Raw genomic sequence first — 15422 nt, forward strand, 5'->3', positions numbered from 1 at the left:
CAGCAAGCCTTGCCAAGCAAAGAGCGGCTCTGTGTGCCTTGAAACGATCTAGCACGAAAGGCAGATCCTGCATTCTGCCTCGTGGGATTTAAACAGAACGTTGTCGCGGACATACGTTCCGATATCCCCCATCTCTGATCGCTCTGCCTGCCATTGTTTTTGATCGCGAAGGCGCGAGCAACACCAGCGCACCACTATGCAGAATGAACTTCCGCCTACTAACTGGAGGCCATGGCAAATCCAACCCCTTTTGCTGTTGATGTTGGCGGCCATCGCAGCGGCCGTGGCAGCTGTACTTGAAATACTCGTACAACAGGGAAACAAATCATACTCGTCAACGCAGCTTATATCCAGATGGGATTCGTGGTGCGTTTCCCAGATTGACACTGACGCCTGCCGCGTGCCAAAACATATGTCAGTCATGAACGCGTCCACATCAATTCACGGATTTTCGGGCTTTATTCGCCCGAGCGACATGGCAACCGGCGCATACTTTCTCTGCCTCTACTTCCCAAGCATCCTCGCAATTTTGTACGCTATCTGCTGGCAGACAATCGACAGCGAGATCAAACGTATAGAGCTATTCTACCAAACATCTCGTACTGGGGGTGCTCTGGCGCGATCCACAATTTTCAGCGAGTACATTTCTTTGCCATCTTTCTTGTCACCTTTTCAAGCTATGAGGTGGTGTCAGTGGGCAGTTGTTTTGTCGTCTTGGATTTATACGCTTGTCGGCACCGTCACTCCTGTCTTGCAGGCTCAGATGTTTCAGGTTCAGACACAGCTGATGCAAGTGGGATATATGACTACGGTTGATGATTTTGGAACGCGCCCGCCCGAGGATTACTGGAGTCCGATTACTGTCGAGTCTAGCGGAGATGATTGGGGGAACCTCACAGCAATACTTTGGACGGATCCAGCGCATGATGAAGGTTTTCAAAGGCTTGATGTCGTGTGGCAACCCAACTCTGTTTACACGGACGGTCTAATTGAGAATGTGATCTATCTACAGCCCGCGATCACTAGGTCACAAGAATCTGTGCTCATACTGGTCGCTATACTTGCTGTTATTCTTGCCGTTCTTCTCCGGAGGCGCCAGACTGGGATGGTCAGTCCTCACAGGGGGGATCGGAGCTTTGACAAATCTCGCCTCAGCAAACGTTATGTTTCTCAACACATTACGTGTTGAGTCTTCAGCCTCTTCTGATAGGACTGCTCCCTCTATGCGCCGACTCAAAGGCTGTCATGTCCGCCTTGGATGGAATGTTTCTCACAATGAACTCACTTACGGATTCTCATGGATTGAACCGAGCATCGAGCCCCAACGACATGGATGCGGGATGCGTCGTCAGAAGTGGTTTCGTTATAGCCGCGAGGAAGCTATGAGATGGGTAACAGGCCTTTCCTTGTGGACATACATCATGTTGATTTTTCTTTTAATCGGAACGGGCAGGTTGAAGGGGAACGACCCTAGAAGCGCCGAGGAAAGGATCTTATATGGCCAAGGCAGCGGTTCGATAGTGATACTAATACTGGTCTTATCTGCGGTCGGTAAAAGTGCATGGAAGGTAGTGGACCACGAGGCAGTCACGATCACCCCGTTTCGTGATCTTGTTGATACTCCTCAGTCCGCATGGCCAAGCCTTGGCCGGGATTACGCCTCGATGCCGATCGGTATTGTGACTATATACGCTCTTCTGGATTCAAAATTCATGCTGGCTGCAATTACATTTGTCTCAGTTTTACTCGAGCTCTCTCTCCTTTGCCTGGCAATTGTCGTGTCCATGAATCAGGGACAAGGATATAACGACAAGGACATGCTTCTCGTGACTTATATTGGGCTTGTTTTTTCAGGAATCGCAGTTTTCATGGTTACCTTCATCATGCATAGGTTGAGAAAAAGGCCGATTGCTCTGCCACGAAATCCTTCCAACCTGGCAGTTCAGATGTCATACTTCAAAAACAATTTACCGCTGCAGAAGGACATGAAACCTCTGCGCGGCTTTGAGAGCGAATCTGAGCGGAAACAATATTTACAAAATCTTCAGCTGCATTATTCCCTGTCTTCATAGTGATCCGAGTTGCTGAAATCTTGAATGTCCCCGATTACACGATCACCTAATGGAGTCAGGATGTCAACCGCCTCAGATTGCAGTTTTTATAGTAGGACAGTCAATATTTGGTTTATCGATCTTCAGTACCCCTTACCTGCAGAAATTCAGATTTCATGATATTAGTCCATCACATTGACCGTGTTACGCTGAACACACATTTGAATATGCATTTCGAGAACACCCTTGCTGTCTTCGCAGCTGTAACTGCTGCATTTAACCCATGCGCTGCGGTATGACAGACGCTCAAGTGTGCACGAAATTTGCGATTACAACTACCGTACTCTTGCGTGAACTTCGAGAGCGGCAGTGCTTATAGATAGAATGTGTCATCTCCCTATCGTTGCCATCCTCAAGCTACAAAACATGTCGATACAGCTTGTATTTTTGTCTCCAATCGGAATGGCCTCCACCAGCAACAACCCCGGCGTCTACGTGAACTGCGATTGGTACGACTGTCCTCAGTTCACTTCTTTTGTGCGGCCAGCCAACGGGCTTATTTTTTAACATAACTAGGAGAGCACGGAATTACGTTCAAATTCAGATTCAATAATACATGTTAATCGCCAATATGCGGCCGTAGATTAGAAGGTGTTCTCAACGTCAGTGGGCTGCCCGTGGCCAGCGTGCGCAAGTCTCTGTCTTGTGGCATCGAATGCAGAATTGGGCAGTTTCCTCCGAAAATTTATCAGCCTTGGCTAGATGTTATTCGACAGTTTTACAAAATTAAAGTAGTGCGCTGTTTCTGTAGAACATTACCCTACTAAAGGCATTGATGTTTTAATTGTTTTTCAGGTACCCTCTAATTCATAATATAATTCACCTGCCGTACCCCCAACCTCGCTAACTCAACTTTAAGCTCCCTGTGACAGCTTTAGTTAATTGAATCGAGAAGATTGACTTTCCAAACATCCTATGATATGTGATATTACTCACATTTTAAAAGATTCGTTGTATTAATGTCTTGATTTGACTTGTGTAGTAAAGCGGCACGGTCACTCAAAATTATCATGACGAATCCAAAGTCTTATATATTCTTTAAAATTCTGGCTAGTATAGAGTTGGATAGTAAAGACTTGCCGATGTTTGCTAGATTATATCAGCAGTGCTTGAATTACAGTACAGATTTAAGAGACATACCTAACCTTACATTACCAAGTAAATAGGATGTTGCTAAAGTCCAGCATTCTGTATGTGATTTTGAAAATTCTGCAAACGTATTCCAGCTCTCCGAGGAGCTCTTTGCACACCGTCTCTATGTCAGCTTCGCTAGAAGAAACAACTTCTGCCATAGAACGAAGACTAATTACCAAGTGCTTATGCTTATAAACCAAGTAAACCTTATATTCTGATTGGAAATAGTTCTTAAAAGAAGACGAAATTTCTGTGGCCAGCAGGCCAGGTTTTGCCAACGGATCCTATCTTTAAGGCTGACTAAGCCTGATAAAACAGATGTATAATTCAACTGGGACTGCCTGCCTGCCTTCGATATATCTCTCGGCTGGCTAATTACAGGGTAATGAGTAATGGCCGCAGAGAACCATATAACCAGCCAAAGGCACTAGGGCTGAAGGAGTGCGCTAAGAAAGCGCTCGCCCGCATCAGCGAACGAGGCAACTCCACGAATCATGTGCAAACCTGGTAATCGAAATGCATGAGGTAATGATTTGTGATTAAGTAGCGGTAGAATCAACCAGTGACCTGTGGTGGGGTGTTTCCATTGATGTGGTAAGGCAGGCAGTATCTCACATGTATCTAAATAGACTCATTATTTTGCTAGTAGACGTCTTTTCACTTGAATTAAGGGCTTGTAATCAAATCAAAGGAAAAGAAGAAAAGAATTCTTTACGTACGGAGTAAATGATAATCTCAAGGGACAGTACAGGGTCGTGCTTCTCCAAAGTGGAGCAAGGAACAGCCTAGGATCAATCCGACATGTTACTAATGATGCCCAACCCGTGAATGTGATTCCAGAGTCTTTCTGAGGAACCTATACTCTATTCACATACTATAGCAAGATACAATTTTAAAATACAAAGAAGCCCAAAAGCCAGATCTTTCCGCTGAAAAGGTGAAGACGCGCTACTGGTGGAAATATTCTTGAATATAAATGAATAACCGTCCTTCGGTCGTCGTGCTTTGGTAGTTTACAAAAACCGTCCCGATGACGGAAGCTCTGAATTGGGGAATCTTCAGTCAGATGTTGGACTTTTGCTAGATACACATTGAGTAGAGCAAGTCATGCAGATTATAGAAATTGGGCCAGCTGACCGCAAACGTTGACACTCTCGTAGTTGAGGCCGAAACCCTTGGTCTCAGGAATGATACGGAAGTAGAAGTTGGCCTGGTGATCGGTTTTGACCAGTCCGATGTAATCAGACATCTTCATGCTGTTCGCGTCACTTGCCCAGTCCTGAGCCATAAAATAGGCCATTTTGGTCTGATGAGCACGTGTCAACCTGGAGCGAACACGGGTGGTAGCTGAGATCTTAAAACCAGCCCCGTTGAAGCGCTTGTTCAGATCAGAGCCCCCTTCATTGCCAGAAGGAAGACTTCCAGAGTCACCACCAATCTGCATGTTCACGTCACCGTTATCATAGAAGCTGAAGCCGAAGTCAGAAGTGTTGCCCTCCTCATCAATTTCCACGTTGCGGGCAATGGTGCGATGGACAAGGTTTGGATCGCTGTCTCGCTTGTTTATAGTGATGTTGGCTAGGTCGACTGTATCCATTGAATCATACGTCCAGCCACCATCGTTGCGAAGGACCTGATCGAGAAGATTCCAGTCAGGCATCGAAGATTCGGCAATATCTCGCTTCGCGGGACTATCAAAAGACTGCTGATAATTGTTGTTGTTGAGGCCAATTGCACCACTGACAAAGCCCAACACGACAAAAAGGCCGTCCAAACCGTGCTGAACATAGCCAACATACTTAACACATTCGGCTGCATTTTCTTGTTCGCAGACATACGAAGCGTAATCAGTTCCGACATGGACGAATGCGGCGCTATTGCCTGTTAGAAACTTGAAGTATATGGTGCGCCGAATAAGGTAAAGAGAAGAAGCACAATAATAAAAGTAATGTTTGATGACTTACACAGCAGCACTGGTACCAATTCTCATGATGACCCTTCCCATTCTCCGACAGACCATACGCGGCTCGAGAGGGTTCGCTAGACTGCGACCCAGAAGCTCATCTTCATCCCCCTCGTAGAGGATCATTTGGTTTGCAATATCGTCAACTTCAGGAACAGCAGGTAGCTCACTCGAAGCTGTTGGGGCAGCCGAGACTAGCCGAGCAACAGCGAGGAAAGAACAAAGATGGTTGATGTACTTCATTGGATATGAATGACTCGAGAGAGTTTGAAGTATCTTGTAATGCTTCAAGTTGTTCTTCATTCAATTTAACTGGAAGTTGCCCTCTTTATATACTTTTGCAGGTTCCGGAATCCAACAATTCGTTTGTATTAAGCCGTTATATTTAGCCCTAAGCGAGTGTACGAGGAGGGGCGTAGATCTAGTACCAGGGCTGAAATGTGTCTTATCATGGTTTGTAGAGTAAAAAACTTCTCATGTTTCTCAAAAACGTAGCTTTTGTTCCATATATGGACTAACTACTTCAGATAGTCTCCCCCGATGGAGCCTCGCATTTGTAACCTAGCCACAAATAGAAGTACAAGCGACTGAATAGCGATACCTAGTGCTAAGCTCCCTGCGAGAGCTTGAAATTCCGCCCCATGGTAGTATTTTTTAGAGTCGTAGAGACGCCAAGAGCTCCGCTGGAGCTATAGGAACTAATAAAGCCTGGGATACTGGGTTTTACCCCCCTAAGCGAAATAATTGTCTTATACTGCTCTAAATACCTTGATGGCTAAATATGATAAACGATAATATAACTATAAATTAGTACAGTACTTGACCAGAGGATTTGATGGATTGTAGTTAAATGTAAAGATTTGTTGATTTGTCTGCCTTGGATATAGATCATTGTAGATCTGTAGATTACTCTGTCTAGCCTAGATATGGGTTGCCTTGGATTTTACTCTTGGAAGATATTTTATGTTTTTTTTTTTGGGTGGGTCAAGTAGAATTTGCTAAATTTGAACTAGGGTTGTTTAGTACTTACTGTACATAAGTCAATTCCTCTCACCTAATTAACACGATACTAACAATATTGCTATCTCAACATACATCCGCCCTCTAGAAAATAGCACGCTTTTGGGTTTCTGTCAATCCATCACGGACTAGTCAAAAGACTAGAACTTCGCAGAAAATTGGTTCTGTAGGCCTCTTCATTACACAAGCGGCTATCAGGGTTCTTACAGGGTCTGCCTCAGATTCTCAGATACGGCATGTGATAGCCAGCTTCTGGCCACTAGTAAATAATGCCGCTAAAGAGCGCCTGACTAAAGAGCGGAGGTACTTAACTACACTAGTATATCATTCAACTCCTACTCAAGTAGACCACAATATATTGGCTAGACAGAGTGATCTACAGATCTACAATAACTACATATAAGGCAGACAAATCAACAAATTTTTACATTTAACTACAATCCATCAAATCCTCTGGTCAAATACTGTACTAATTTATAGTTATATTATCGTTTATTTATATTTAGCTGTCAAGAAATTTAGAGCAGGGGTCCCTGAGATAATTATTTCGTTTAGGGGTAAAACCCAGTATCCCAGGCTTTATTAGTTCCTATAGCTCCAGCGGAGCTCTTGGCGTCTCTATGGCTCTAAAAAATACTACCTTGGGGCGGAATTTCAAGCTCTCGCAGGGAGCTTAGCACTAGGTATCGCCATTCAGTCGCTTGTACCTCTATTTGTGGTTAGGTTACGAATGCGAGGCTCCATCGGAGGAGACCATCCTGCAGTAGCAAGGCTTGGCAAAATTTAAGTGGAACCGATTACTAACTACTCCGTACTATGTTAGTATCAAGCTTCGGCGACGCCGAGCATATCCGAGACATTTAAGATTGACAAGCCGAAATTTTAATCGATTGCAGCCCTGCCCTCTGGATTTTGTGGGGCGTAAAAAGTCAATTATTTCAGGCTGCAGGATGTGCCCAGTACTACTCCGTACTTACGGAGTACTCCAAGGCGTACATATGTTGGTAACTTGAATGTCTCTGTTTCATACATAGTTTTCATCAACAACGCGTGGGACATTCAAATCGGGCTGGTTTACACCGCCCCACCCTGGAGAGGCTTACAGAAAGTCAGTCCGCGCAATTTTATTTCTTTTGCCATCTCCTTTATACCCCAGAGATTCGAGATATCTCCCAGGCCACGGGGCTCATTCTCGTCACTTAAACACTTGGCTCTCCGCAAGTTTTGGTCCCCAGCTATCTATTCTATTGAACCAACCATCGGATCTGCTGTTTGGCATCCTGATTCTCTTACCGTTCGAAATGGCAAGAGGAGGCCCCCAAGACCCGAAGTCAGCATATGCTCGCAGCCCTGAAGTGGATCCTATTTTACAAAATCGCCCTGTTGGGATCGCAGACGTCTATCCTGACAACCCCATTGTTAAATGGCTTATCGTACCATTTGCTCGACACCCTCTCAAGTGAGATATACCTTTTCAGCCTCTGAACGAGCACCAAGCTAACTAAATTAGGTCTACTCTAGCGGTCATGGTATTGCTATTTGGCCCGCTTATTACATGCAACCTTGGTAATGATGATGAGAAGGTTTGCGACGGAAGATTTCTAACAATGTCATTTTATGGGTCACTTATTTTTATGATATTAATCTGTTATACGGGTTTCCTTCGCAGAAGGCTCGCGAAGGAGGGGTGGTCGGGGCAGGTGGCTTAAACTCGCAACAGCTTTGCAGCAATCCTAATTCTCTGTTTGAAATGATACGGGATGACTTATGCAATTGTTCCTGTGGAAACTCTTTCTGGCTTAGCCGCTTCAGTCATGTAAGCCGGCCTAACCTAACTTCCTCTTGGTTGATCCCGGAGAAGCAGCTTTCTGGTCGTTTAATCTCAAAATTTCTTGTGAAATTATGAAGAAGTGAATAGATTGGAATATTCTCATGATCATTCAACATATTGCTCTTATTTTTCGGTCGAGAGACCTTTGGGAGGCTTACTCGTTCATTGATCAGGCAATTGAGGCGTAGATCAATCCTTGACATTCCTATGAACTCTATTCGTCGAAATCAATAAGTCCTCCGCGCCGAACGCAAGCGGTTACATAGCCCTCACAATTGGTGGTTAGAAAAAAGGTGGGTGGTGGGTGGTGGGACCTGACCAGGGCCGCGAAAGGAGATCACCACGGCCCGTGCCGTTCCTAGTAGCCGCTGGTCCAAACTGCATCGGGAATTGTCCAAGGATTGTCATATCCCAAGCTCATCCTGTTATTTTGTCGACGAAGTCACCGAAAAAAATTCACTGCGTCCCTGGAGAGAAGATAACCGAGACCGGACCAGACAGTGGTGGTGGCAACAACGTATCTTGTTTCTACAGCGTCAGCAAATCAGTTTGTTCAGGTGCGGGGCTGAAGGGACTGAAGCGGTAGGGCGGCAAGGCCCAAAAAGAGATAAAAAACAAAACAAAAACATACAACAGCAGGGATTCGCATGTGGTCACCCACCATACTACTAACCTGCCGGCGTGTGGCTTAAGTACGGCTGAGCGGACGGGAAGCCCTGTTCTCCACACCCTATGGTCGTATGTACCAGACATCCCTTGATAGGGTTATATATAGTAGGTGGAAAGAGGCAAATTGGAGAATTTACGTCCCGTAACCCGAGTAGGTCGGAAAAGAACGTGACGCTCCTATGATCAAAGTCCTTTGTGACCACTCATTCGAGAAACCCTGGTCTTTGCCTCGAAGATATAGCTGAATTTCTGAGGGGCGAGTTTCAATCCATAGTTACAACTTCTAGTATTAGAGGAGCCCTCCTAGCCAAGGGCTGGTCGAAGCAGACTGCGCGACAACGTGCTAGATAACAGGATGCTGATTTGTGAGATTAGTATCTGCACAATACCCCCTAGTCTTTGTTGATTGAATCAGGTCGTGAAAAATGTATTGGGTTCGGACGGACAGGTTAGACACTACTAACGAGACACCTTTACAACTTACGCAATTCTATCGCGATCAGAGATTCCATATACTTCCCGCGCATGCACAGCAGAGGATCCTTCTTACTAATTATCCCTAGCCAGCCTGGATCGACAGTTCTAGACTTTGTGTATGAACATATGAGCTTGCTTTGTTTTATAGGACATCCAATCGCTCTGAGCGATTCGCTCATATCGCTCCCTCCTCGTCATTACGTATTCGTTTCGTAGACCAATGGCATTGCCACTGACAACTTGAATCTGAATGAGTCTTTCAGTCTTTGATATCTCATAATATATCATATATAGTCAGGTGCCCTTTTCGAGCAAATAAGGTGTCGAAGTTGGGATAAAGTTGTCTGTTGTCCGAAGGTTGGAGCTTGCGCGGAGCTGAACTTTATGTACCCGCAATTAAGAATATGATATAACGATATCTGGAGCCAAGATATTTTAATGCCCCACGTTGCTCGGTACGGTCTCGTTCAATGGTCAGTATTTCCCTTATGTAGAGGCCACAATACCCTCTTTGAGGTAATATTGAATGCATAGTTCTTTCAAATATTTCTACGACTGGCTCAGTCTGATAAAGTAGCGAGGACAGGCGGAGAAATGAAACGTCTTATTATTCTATGTGACGGTAAGTGGATCTCCCCTTCTTTCTCCCGCTTCAACAAGCGGGACTTTAACGTATGTTGAAACTAAATTCTCCTACAAGGAACTTGGCAGGACTCCACTGGTGACCAAAATCAGCCCCCTTCAAATGTGACGCGGTTTTCGTGGGTCCTAAGTCAATGTGCCGAAGTTGCGGACGAAGAGGGAACAATTGAACATATTCCGCAGATTACTCTGCCAATTATCTCGATGCTTTGTTCCAGGCACATCGAAATGGCAGCGACCAACCTACGACAAAGGTGCTCTGGGGTGTTGTTTTCAACATGCTCGTAGTCCAGAGAAAAGTTTTTATTGTTCTAGACGCATTGGACGAATCAAAAACAAGGGAGGCTGTGCTCGAGTGGATCAAGGATATGGTGTCTAGGCCAGAGTTGGTCCATGTCCAGCTGCTTCTTACCGGTCGACCTGAATCCGAGTTTCTGCGTGACATTCCCCCCTTAATAGGAAAGCAAAACTGCCTGGGACTTGATAAACAAGCCGTTACCTCTGATATTCGATCGTGGGTTACAGCACAACTTTCTCAACGGCGTGATTTTACGAAGAAGTCCTTGTCCCAGAGCCTTATGAATGAAATCCGGAAAAGAATTGGCGACGGCGCCGAAGGGATGTGAGATATCATTGCTTCGATCAATATATTGATAGCTTACTAACACCTCAATCAGGTTTAGGTGGGGATTCTGTCAGTTAGACAGCCTGGCTCGATGTCGCCACGAGGAAGATATAGGGAAGGCTCTCGAAACCTTGCCGCAGGATCTCGATAAGACATACGAGCGCATGTTTGAAAGCATAGCAACGGAGCTAAAAAACGACGCCATACGACTTCTACAATTCCTAGTGTACTCTAAGCAATCTCTAACGCTGGCTGAAGTTAAAGAGGTAATAGTAACGAGGATTTAAAACGATTCACGAGGGTTTTACATGAAATGTTGATTATTTTGCGAGACTGATATTTTGGCCTACTGTCCCAGCGTAGTGACAGTTCATACCCGTTATGGAGAGTTACATCTTGCCCATTTCTCTGTGAAAGAGTGCCTTTTGGAATATAATTCTTTCAAGATTATGACTGTCAGCATTTCTATCACAAAGACGTGCTTGATATATCTTACAGACATCAACGGTAGCGCAAGAGAGATGAGGCGGTATTTTCCGCTGGCAAGATATGCGGCCGAAGTGTGGACATACCATGCTGCGTTGATTCAGGCCGACGAAGAAATTATAGGAATGACAGTAGGCTTCCTAGAAGGGGAAGCAACATTTGAACGATGGGCTCGATTGTATCAGGGTGATATGAGCTAGTACGATAACCTACTAGTCTAAAAAGCTCTAGGCTTTACTATGCTTATTTCAGTAGGCTCTTGGTACCGGCACGTAATTTTATTGGCAAGGGAGCTGATGTCAACACACAGGGCGGCCAGTATGGCAACGCTCTCCAGGCTGTCTCACAGGCCGGCCATCTAGCGATTGTCAAACTACTTCTGGACAAGGGAGCATATGCCAACACACAGGGTGGCTAGCATAGTAATACTCTCTAGGCTGCCTTAACAGGGCAGCCATCTAGCAATTATCAAACTACTTCTGGATAAGGGTGCAGATGTCAACACACAGGGCGGCTAGTATGGCAACGCTCTTCAGGCTGCCTCAGAGATATGTTGTCAGGGCATTGTGCGCCTCCTTGAAAGACGAGGAGCTGTTAGATCGTCTTCAATGTAGACCTGCTCTATAACTGCGAGAAACCTGGTAGAGAAATTCCATTCCAAGTACTTTGGACTTTTTGATGAACTGTTGTAATTATTCAGTCACTTCCACCGTAGTGTTTAGCTATAGCTTAGCTTTAAGCCTCATCGCTCCCATCACTTCGCAGATCTAAAGGTCTGCCCATTCAGATGGTATGAATCCAAAATCATTGGCTAGATCACTCGAAATTGCTTTTACCAAATGTAGGGATAGGGACGAACGTAGTTGACGCTGCGGACAGTGTTCCACGCGAGCAGGCTTTCGGCGGGATCAAGTGTAAGCGTGTTTCACGTAATTTAAACCACCGAGACACGTATAATACCACCTTTCAAAACAATTCGCCATTTGAAACCAGACTAAGCAGGATTGAGATTAGTTTGTTCAGAAGGAGGGTTCGAGAATGGATCTCTGTGCGCAAGTGGTGAAACTGATTTCGATCCTCCCTGTATAATGGGAGAGTGGTACAAATAAAACTCGATTAGGTTCTTCCTCTTCCTAAGAGCCATGTGAAGAATTTGACGTTGATAACCAAAGAACCAATACTCATGCTGTATTTGAAATACTTTTAAACAATGACCAACATTCAAGGATGCAGCTTACAGCCAAAACAAGGGGCCGGCGGTTCGTTGCCTTGATAGATATCTGGCCTTGGATCCCCTGAAACGTTCAAATACCCAACAGCCCCTTTCTCCAGACGAAATATTGCATGATCCAAAAGCGTATATGTCCCAGGAACAAACATTTTCATGTCGACTATTGTGGCATCCCCTGGTGGAACGCTTTGAGTTTGCACAAATTGACCTGGCGGGCTTAGGACATCACTGTCCCGATATACCCTCATGAAGTTACTTCCAATGACATGGAAAGAACTCGTCAGATTTGGTCCTGCATTGCCGAAAAAGATGCGAACGGTCTCTCCAACCTTGGCCTTGAGTGGTTTTTCCGTTGTCAATGCGTTTTCATGCCCGTTGAATACAACGACACTTGGATCTTCACGCAACGCATTCGGGTACGAAAATTCCACCTCTGATGACGGTCTTCCATTTTCCTCCACTTCTGGTGGCTCATGGTAGAACTCACTTTGCATCACGTAGTACTCGTGGTCTACCGGAGTAAGGTCACCCTCAGCTGGCTGCACATACATAAGACCATACATGCCGTTGGCGATGTGTACAGGCACAGGTGCGGCGGCACAGTGATATAGAAAGAGTCCGGGATATTGGAGACGAAACCTCCCAGTTTTTGTCTGTCCTTCCTCGGCTGTAGTCAGAGCCGATCCTCCTCCGGGACCCAAAAATGCATGACAATCGATATTATGGGTATTACCGGACTTGTCGCAGTTTGTCAGTGATAGCTCCACGACATCCCCCACCCTCGCGCGAATGAATGGTCCAGGAACTGAGCCGTTGAAGTTCCATTTCTCGTACTTATACTGGCTGGTCAACTTTTCTACCTTTGTATCAGTCACTAGATTCACTTTAAGGAGGACTGGGTAGTTTCTTGTTATTCGTGGAGGGACATCGGGTGCGGTTGTGAGTAAAGCTTCTTCTGTAGGAAGCATGTTGGCTTCGTCGGAGTTTTCCTTCCCGTGAGAATCGTTCGTGTAGAAATATGAAGATGAAGATGGTTTCCCTGGTTGTGTGACTGGATGATTTAACGCGTGATCTGGATGCCTAGACGCCCCTTCTCGTGTAGAATCCAAGTAGAGTGGGTTTTGTAGATTGGCATATACGACAACGCTCGCTATGATGGAAGACGAAAATAAAATAGTCCGAGCGAGCCCCAGGTCCCACGTGCGAGGTTCCTCCTGGCGGTTTTCCGATTGAGGCTTTGCACTTATTTTCATTGATATACGACGCGATGGAAGGTAGTATTTTGCTGCCAGATTGAGGTATGCATGATTCCTACACGCTCTGGCTGGCGTTGTCAACCTGGCAAAGATCCTCGACATTGTCATTTGTTGCCTAAGCATGGAATCTATTTGGCAGATGTTTTGGATAAGGTAGATTGAACCTTCTTTGGTTATTATTACTGTTATCCATGAATGTATATATAAACCACTGGAAGTCTCTTACGTCATGACAATAATAGGTGCTGACCTAGTAATGACACCTCCTCGGGTCCGCTGAGTTGCCCAAAATTACCACAGCGGTCACTGATGTGTGTACGTCTGTGGTATTATCACACTGTTGAGGAGACCTTTGTAGGATAATTGGAGTTGCGATACGGTAAATTGAGTTACGTATTCATCTGCGCACCACATTTGTCCCTGGTCTGCGCCCGCCTTCCAGCATAATGACGGGCTCTAGACTTTCCGTACGGAGAAAACAATTTAGACAAACTATCCATGGACATTATTGGGTGTACAATTCTGTGACCGGCCAAAAATAATCGCGATTCAAAATTTCCCAGCATCCATGTCGACGGGTAAGGCTTAATCGGCTTCGGACGCTCGACCCAGTCAAAAGGACCACATGGCTTGGTCAACAACACATCCTCGGGGCCTGCAGCCCCCCCTCGGGTGTTAAAAGGTCAAACAAAATTCCACTCAAAAAGCTATGAGGGGATCCATGATCAAAATCATGCCCGGTCTCAACCTCTTCAACCTCATCGTTTGATAGCGAAACTGCTAGGTCAGGAATACTTCCTCTTCAGAGGGTCAACAGTCCGACCACCAACAATTGGGAAGACATAAGGCGCCTTATGACAGATATATGCCGGCGCGATATCCAGCAGCGTCACACCTCCACCCTTCTTGTTGGCGATTTTCTCCAGGATAGCAGCAACTTGCCTATCCCGCGCGCACACAGGGATAAATCTGCGGCCATTATTAGACTTCTCGGGGGCCTTATAGTCTTCGGCCGTCTGGAAATTGCCGGCGTTCAATGTCGCGTACGGGGCAAGACCCATTCCTTCATCTGCGCACATGGGAATGATGTCTCGTTCATGGTATCGCCTCGCGGCATTCCACTTCCCTTGATACACCGAGAATTGTCGTAGCCCGTTCCGGCGAGCGTACTTGTTCGCCTTGGTCAGGACCCAAGCAGGTGTATCTGAAATGCCAAGATAGTGCACCTTCCCTAACACGACTAGGTGGTTGAGGCTCTGCATCAATTCCGGGATCGAGGTTGTGTAGTCCCACCAGTGCACGTAAAATAGATCAATATAGGTGGTCTGGAACTTGCGTAGAGACTCGTCCACAGAGTGGTTCCTGGACTTGGTTCCGGTGCCGACTAAGTTGGCCTGGATCTTGTCTTTGCGGTGCAGCATATACCCAGAGGTGTACTTGGTTGCTATCACGAGCTCGTCGCGGTTCTTGCGGGAGGCGATCCATCCGCCTAGCCAGACCTCAGACTGGCCATCTTGGTAGGCATTTGCCATGTCGAAGAAGTTGCCACTGTGGTCATAAAAGAAGCCCATCATTGCAAAGTTTTCATCTTTGCTGCATTTACCGTATTTTTCGGGGCACATGCCGCCGAATGTCATTGTGCCCATACATATTGGCGAAACCCGCACTGAGGCAGAGGGTTTACTAGCTGGCGGTAGCGGTCTAGCACGCTCTTATGACCTCCGTTTACTATTGCTTCATTTCCGTAACTATCAAGTTCTACTAGTAGGTATCTTATCATCATTCATCCGTTGTGTAAGTAAACCTTGGAAATACTATACTATTATCTACTAGTATTGAAATTATAACCTGCCAAGATGGACTTCTTCAGAAGATGATTTTACTAGTATAAGATTTAGATTACGGAGGTGCCCAGTATAAGTGAAGACCCTAAGAGCTCTGGAATTTCTAAAAAAGGCACAGTCAAATCATGAGCAA

General features: G+C 45.7%; 6 protein-coding genes across 6 annotated transcripts; 3 read left to right on the forward strand and 3 right to left on the reverse strand.

Moving 5' to 3' along the window:
- Positions 1-421: 421 nt before the first annotated feature.
- N7481_003424 (DUF3433 domain-containing protein) lies at positions 422-1189 on the forward strand (the record flags this gene model as incomplete). Its single annotated transcript, XM_057262643.1, has 1 exon — positions 422-1189. The coding sequence occupies one exon, from the start codon at positions 422-424 to the stop codon at positions 1187-1189; it is 768 nt and encodes a 255-aa protein (XP_057124304.1).
- Positions 1190-1223: 34 nt separating this feature from the next.
- Positions 1224-2072, forward strand: N7481_003425 (uncharacterized protein; the record flags this gene model as incomplete). The annotated part of the gene is made up of 1 exon (XM_057262644.1): positions 1224-2072. The coding sequence occupies one exon, from the start codon at positions 1224-1226 to the stop codon at positions 2070-2072; it is 849 nt and encodes a 282-aa protein (XP_057124305.1).
- A 2287-nt stretch (positions 2073-4359) lies between these two features.
- On the reverse strand, positions 4360-5451 carry N7481_003426 (uncharacterized protein; the record flags this gene model as incomplete). The annotated part of the gene is made up of 2 exons (XM_057262645.1): positions 4360-5119; positions 5210-5451. The coding sequence occupies 2 exons, from the start codon at positions 5449-5451 to the stop codon at positions 4360-4362; spliced, it is 1002 nt and encodes a 333-aa protein (XP_057124306.1).
- Positions 5452-9799: 4348 nt separating this feature from the next.
- On the forward strand, positions 9800-11376 carry N7481_003427 (NACHT nucleoside triphosphatase; the record flags this gene model as incomplete). Its single annotated transcript, XM_057262646.1, is given in 5 exon segments — positions 9800-9827; positions 10031-10469; positions 10525-10738; positions 10805-11157; positions 11175-11376. The coding sequence occupies 5 exon segments, from the start codon at positions 9800-9802 to the stop codon at positions 11374-11376; spliced, it is 1236 nt and encodes a 411-aa protein (XP_057124307.1).
- Positions 11377-12179: 803 nt separating this feature from the next.
- N7481_003428 (putative multicopper oxidase) lies at positions 12180-13157 on the reverse strand (the record flags this gene model as incomplete). The annotated part of the gene is made up of 1 exon (XM_057262647.1): positions 12180-13157. The coding sequence occupies one exon, from the start codon at positions 13155-13157 to the stop codon at positions 12180-12182; it is 978 nt and encodes a 325-aa protein (XP_057124308.1).
- A 1073-nt stretch (positions 13158-14230) lies between these two features.
- On the reverse strand, positions 14231-15082 carry N7481_003429 (uncharacterized protein; the record flags this gene model as incomplete). Its single annotated transcript, XM_057262648.1, has 1 exon — positions 14231-15082. The coding sequence occupies one exon, from the start codon at positions 15080-15082 to the stop codon at positions 14231-14233; it is 852 nt and encodes a 283-aa protein (XP_057124309.1).
- Between the last annotated feature and the right edge of the window lie 340 nt (positions 15083-15422).

The sequence above is a fragment of the Penicillium waksmanii genome (genome assembly GCF_028829765.1).
Source record: "Penicillium waksmanii strain IBT 27052 chromosome Unknown utg000004l:1.0-5674109.0:1.0-5678898.0, whole genome shotgun sequence".
Lineage (NCBI taxonomy): Eukaryota > Fungi > Ascomycota > Eurotiomycetes > Eurotiales > Aspergillaceae > Penicillium > Penicillium waksmanii.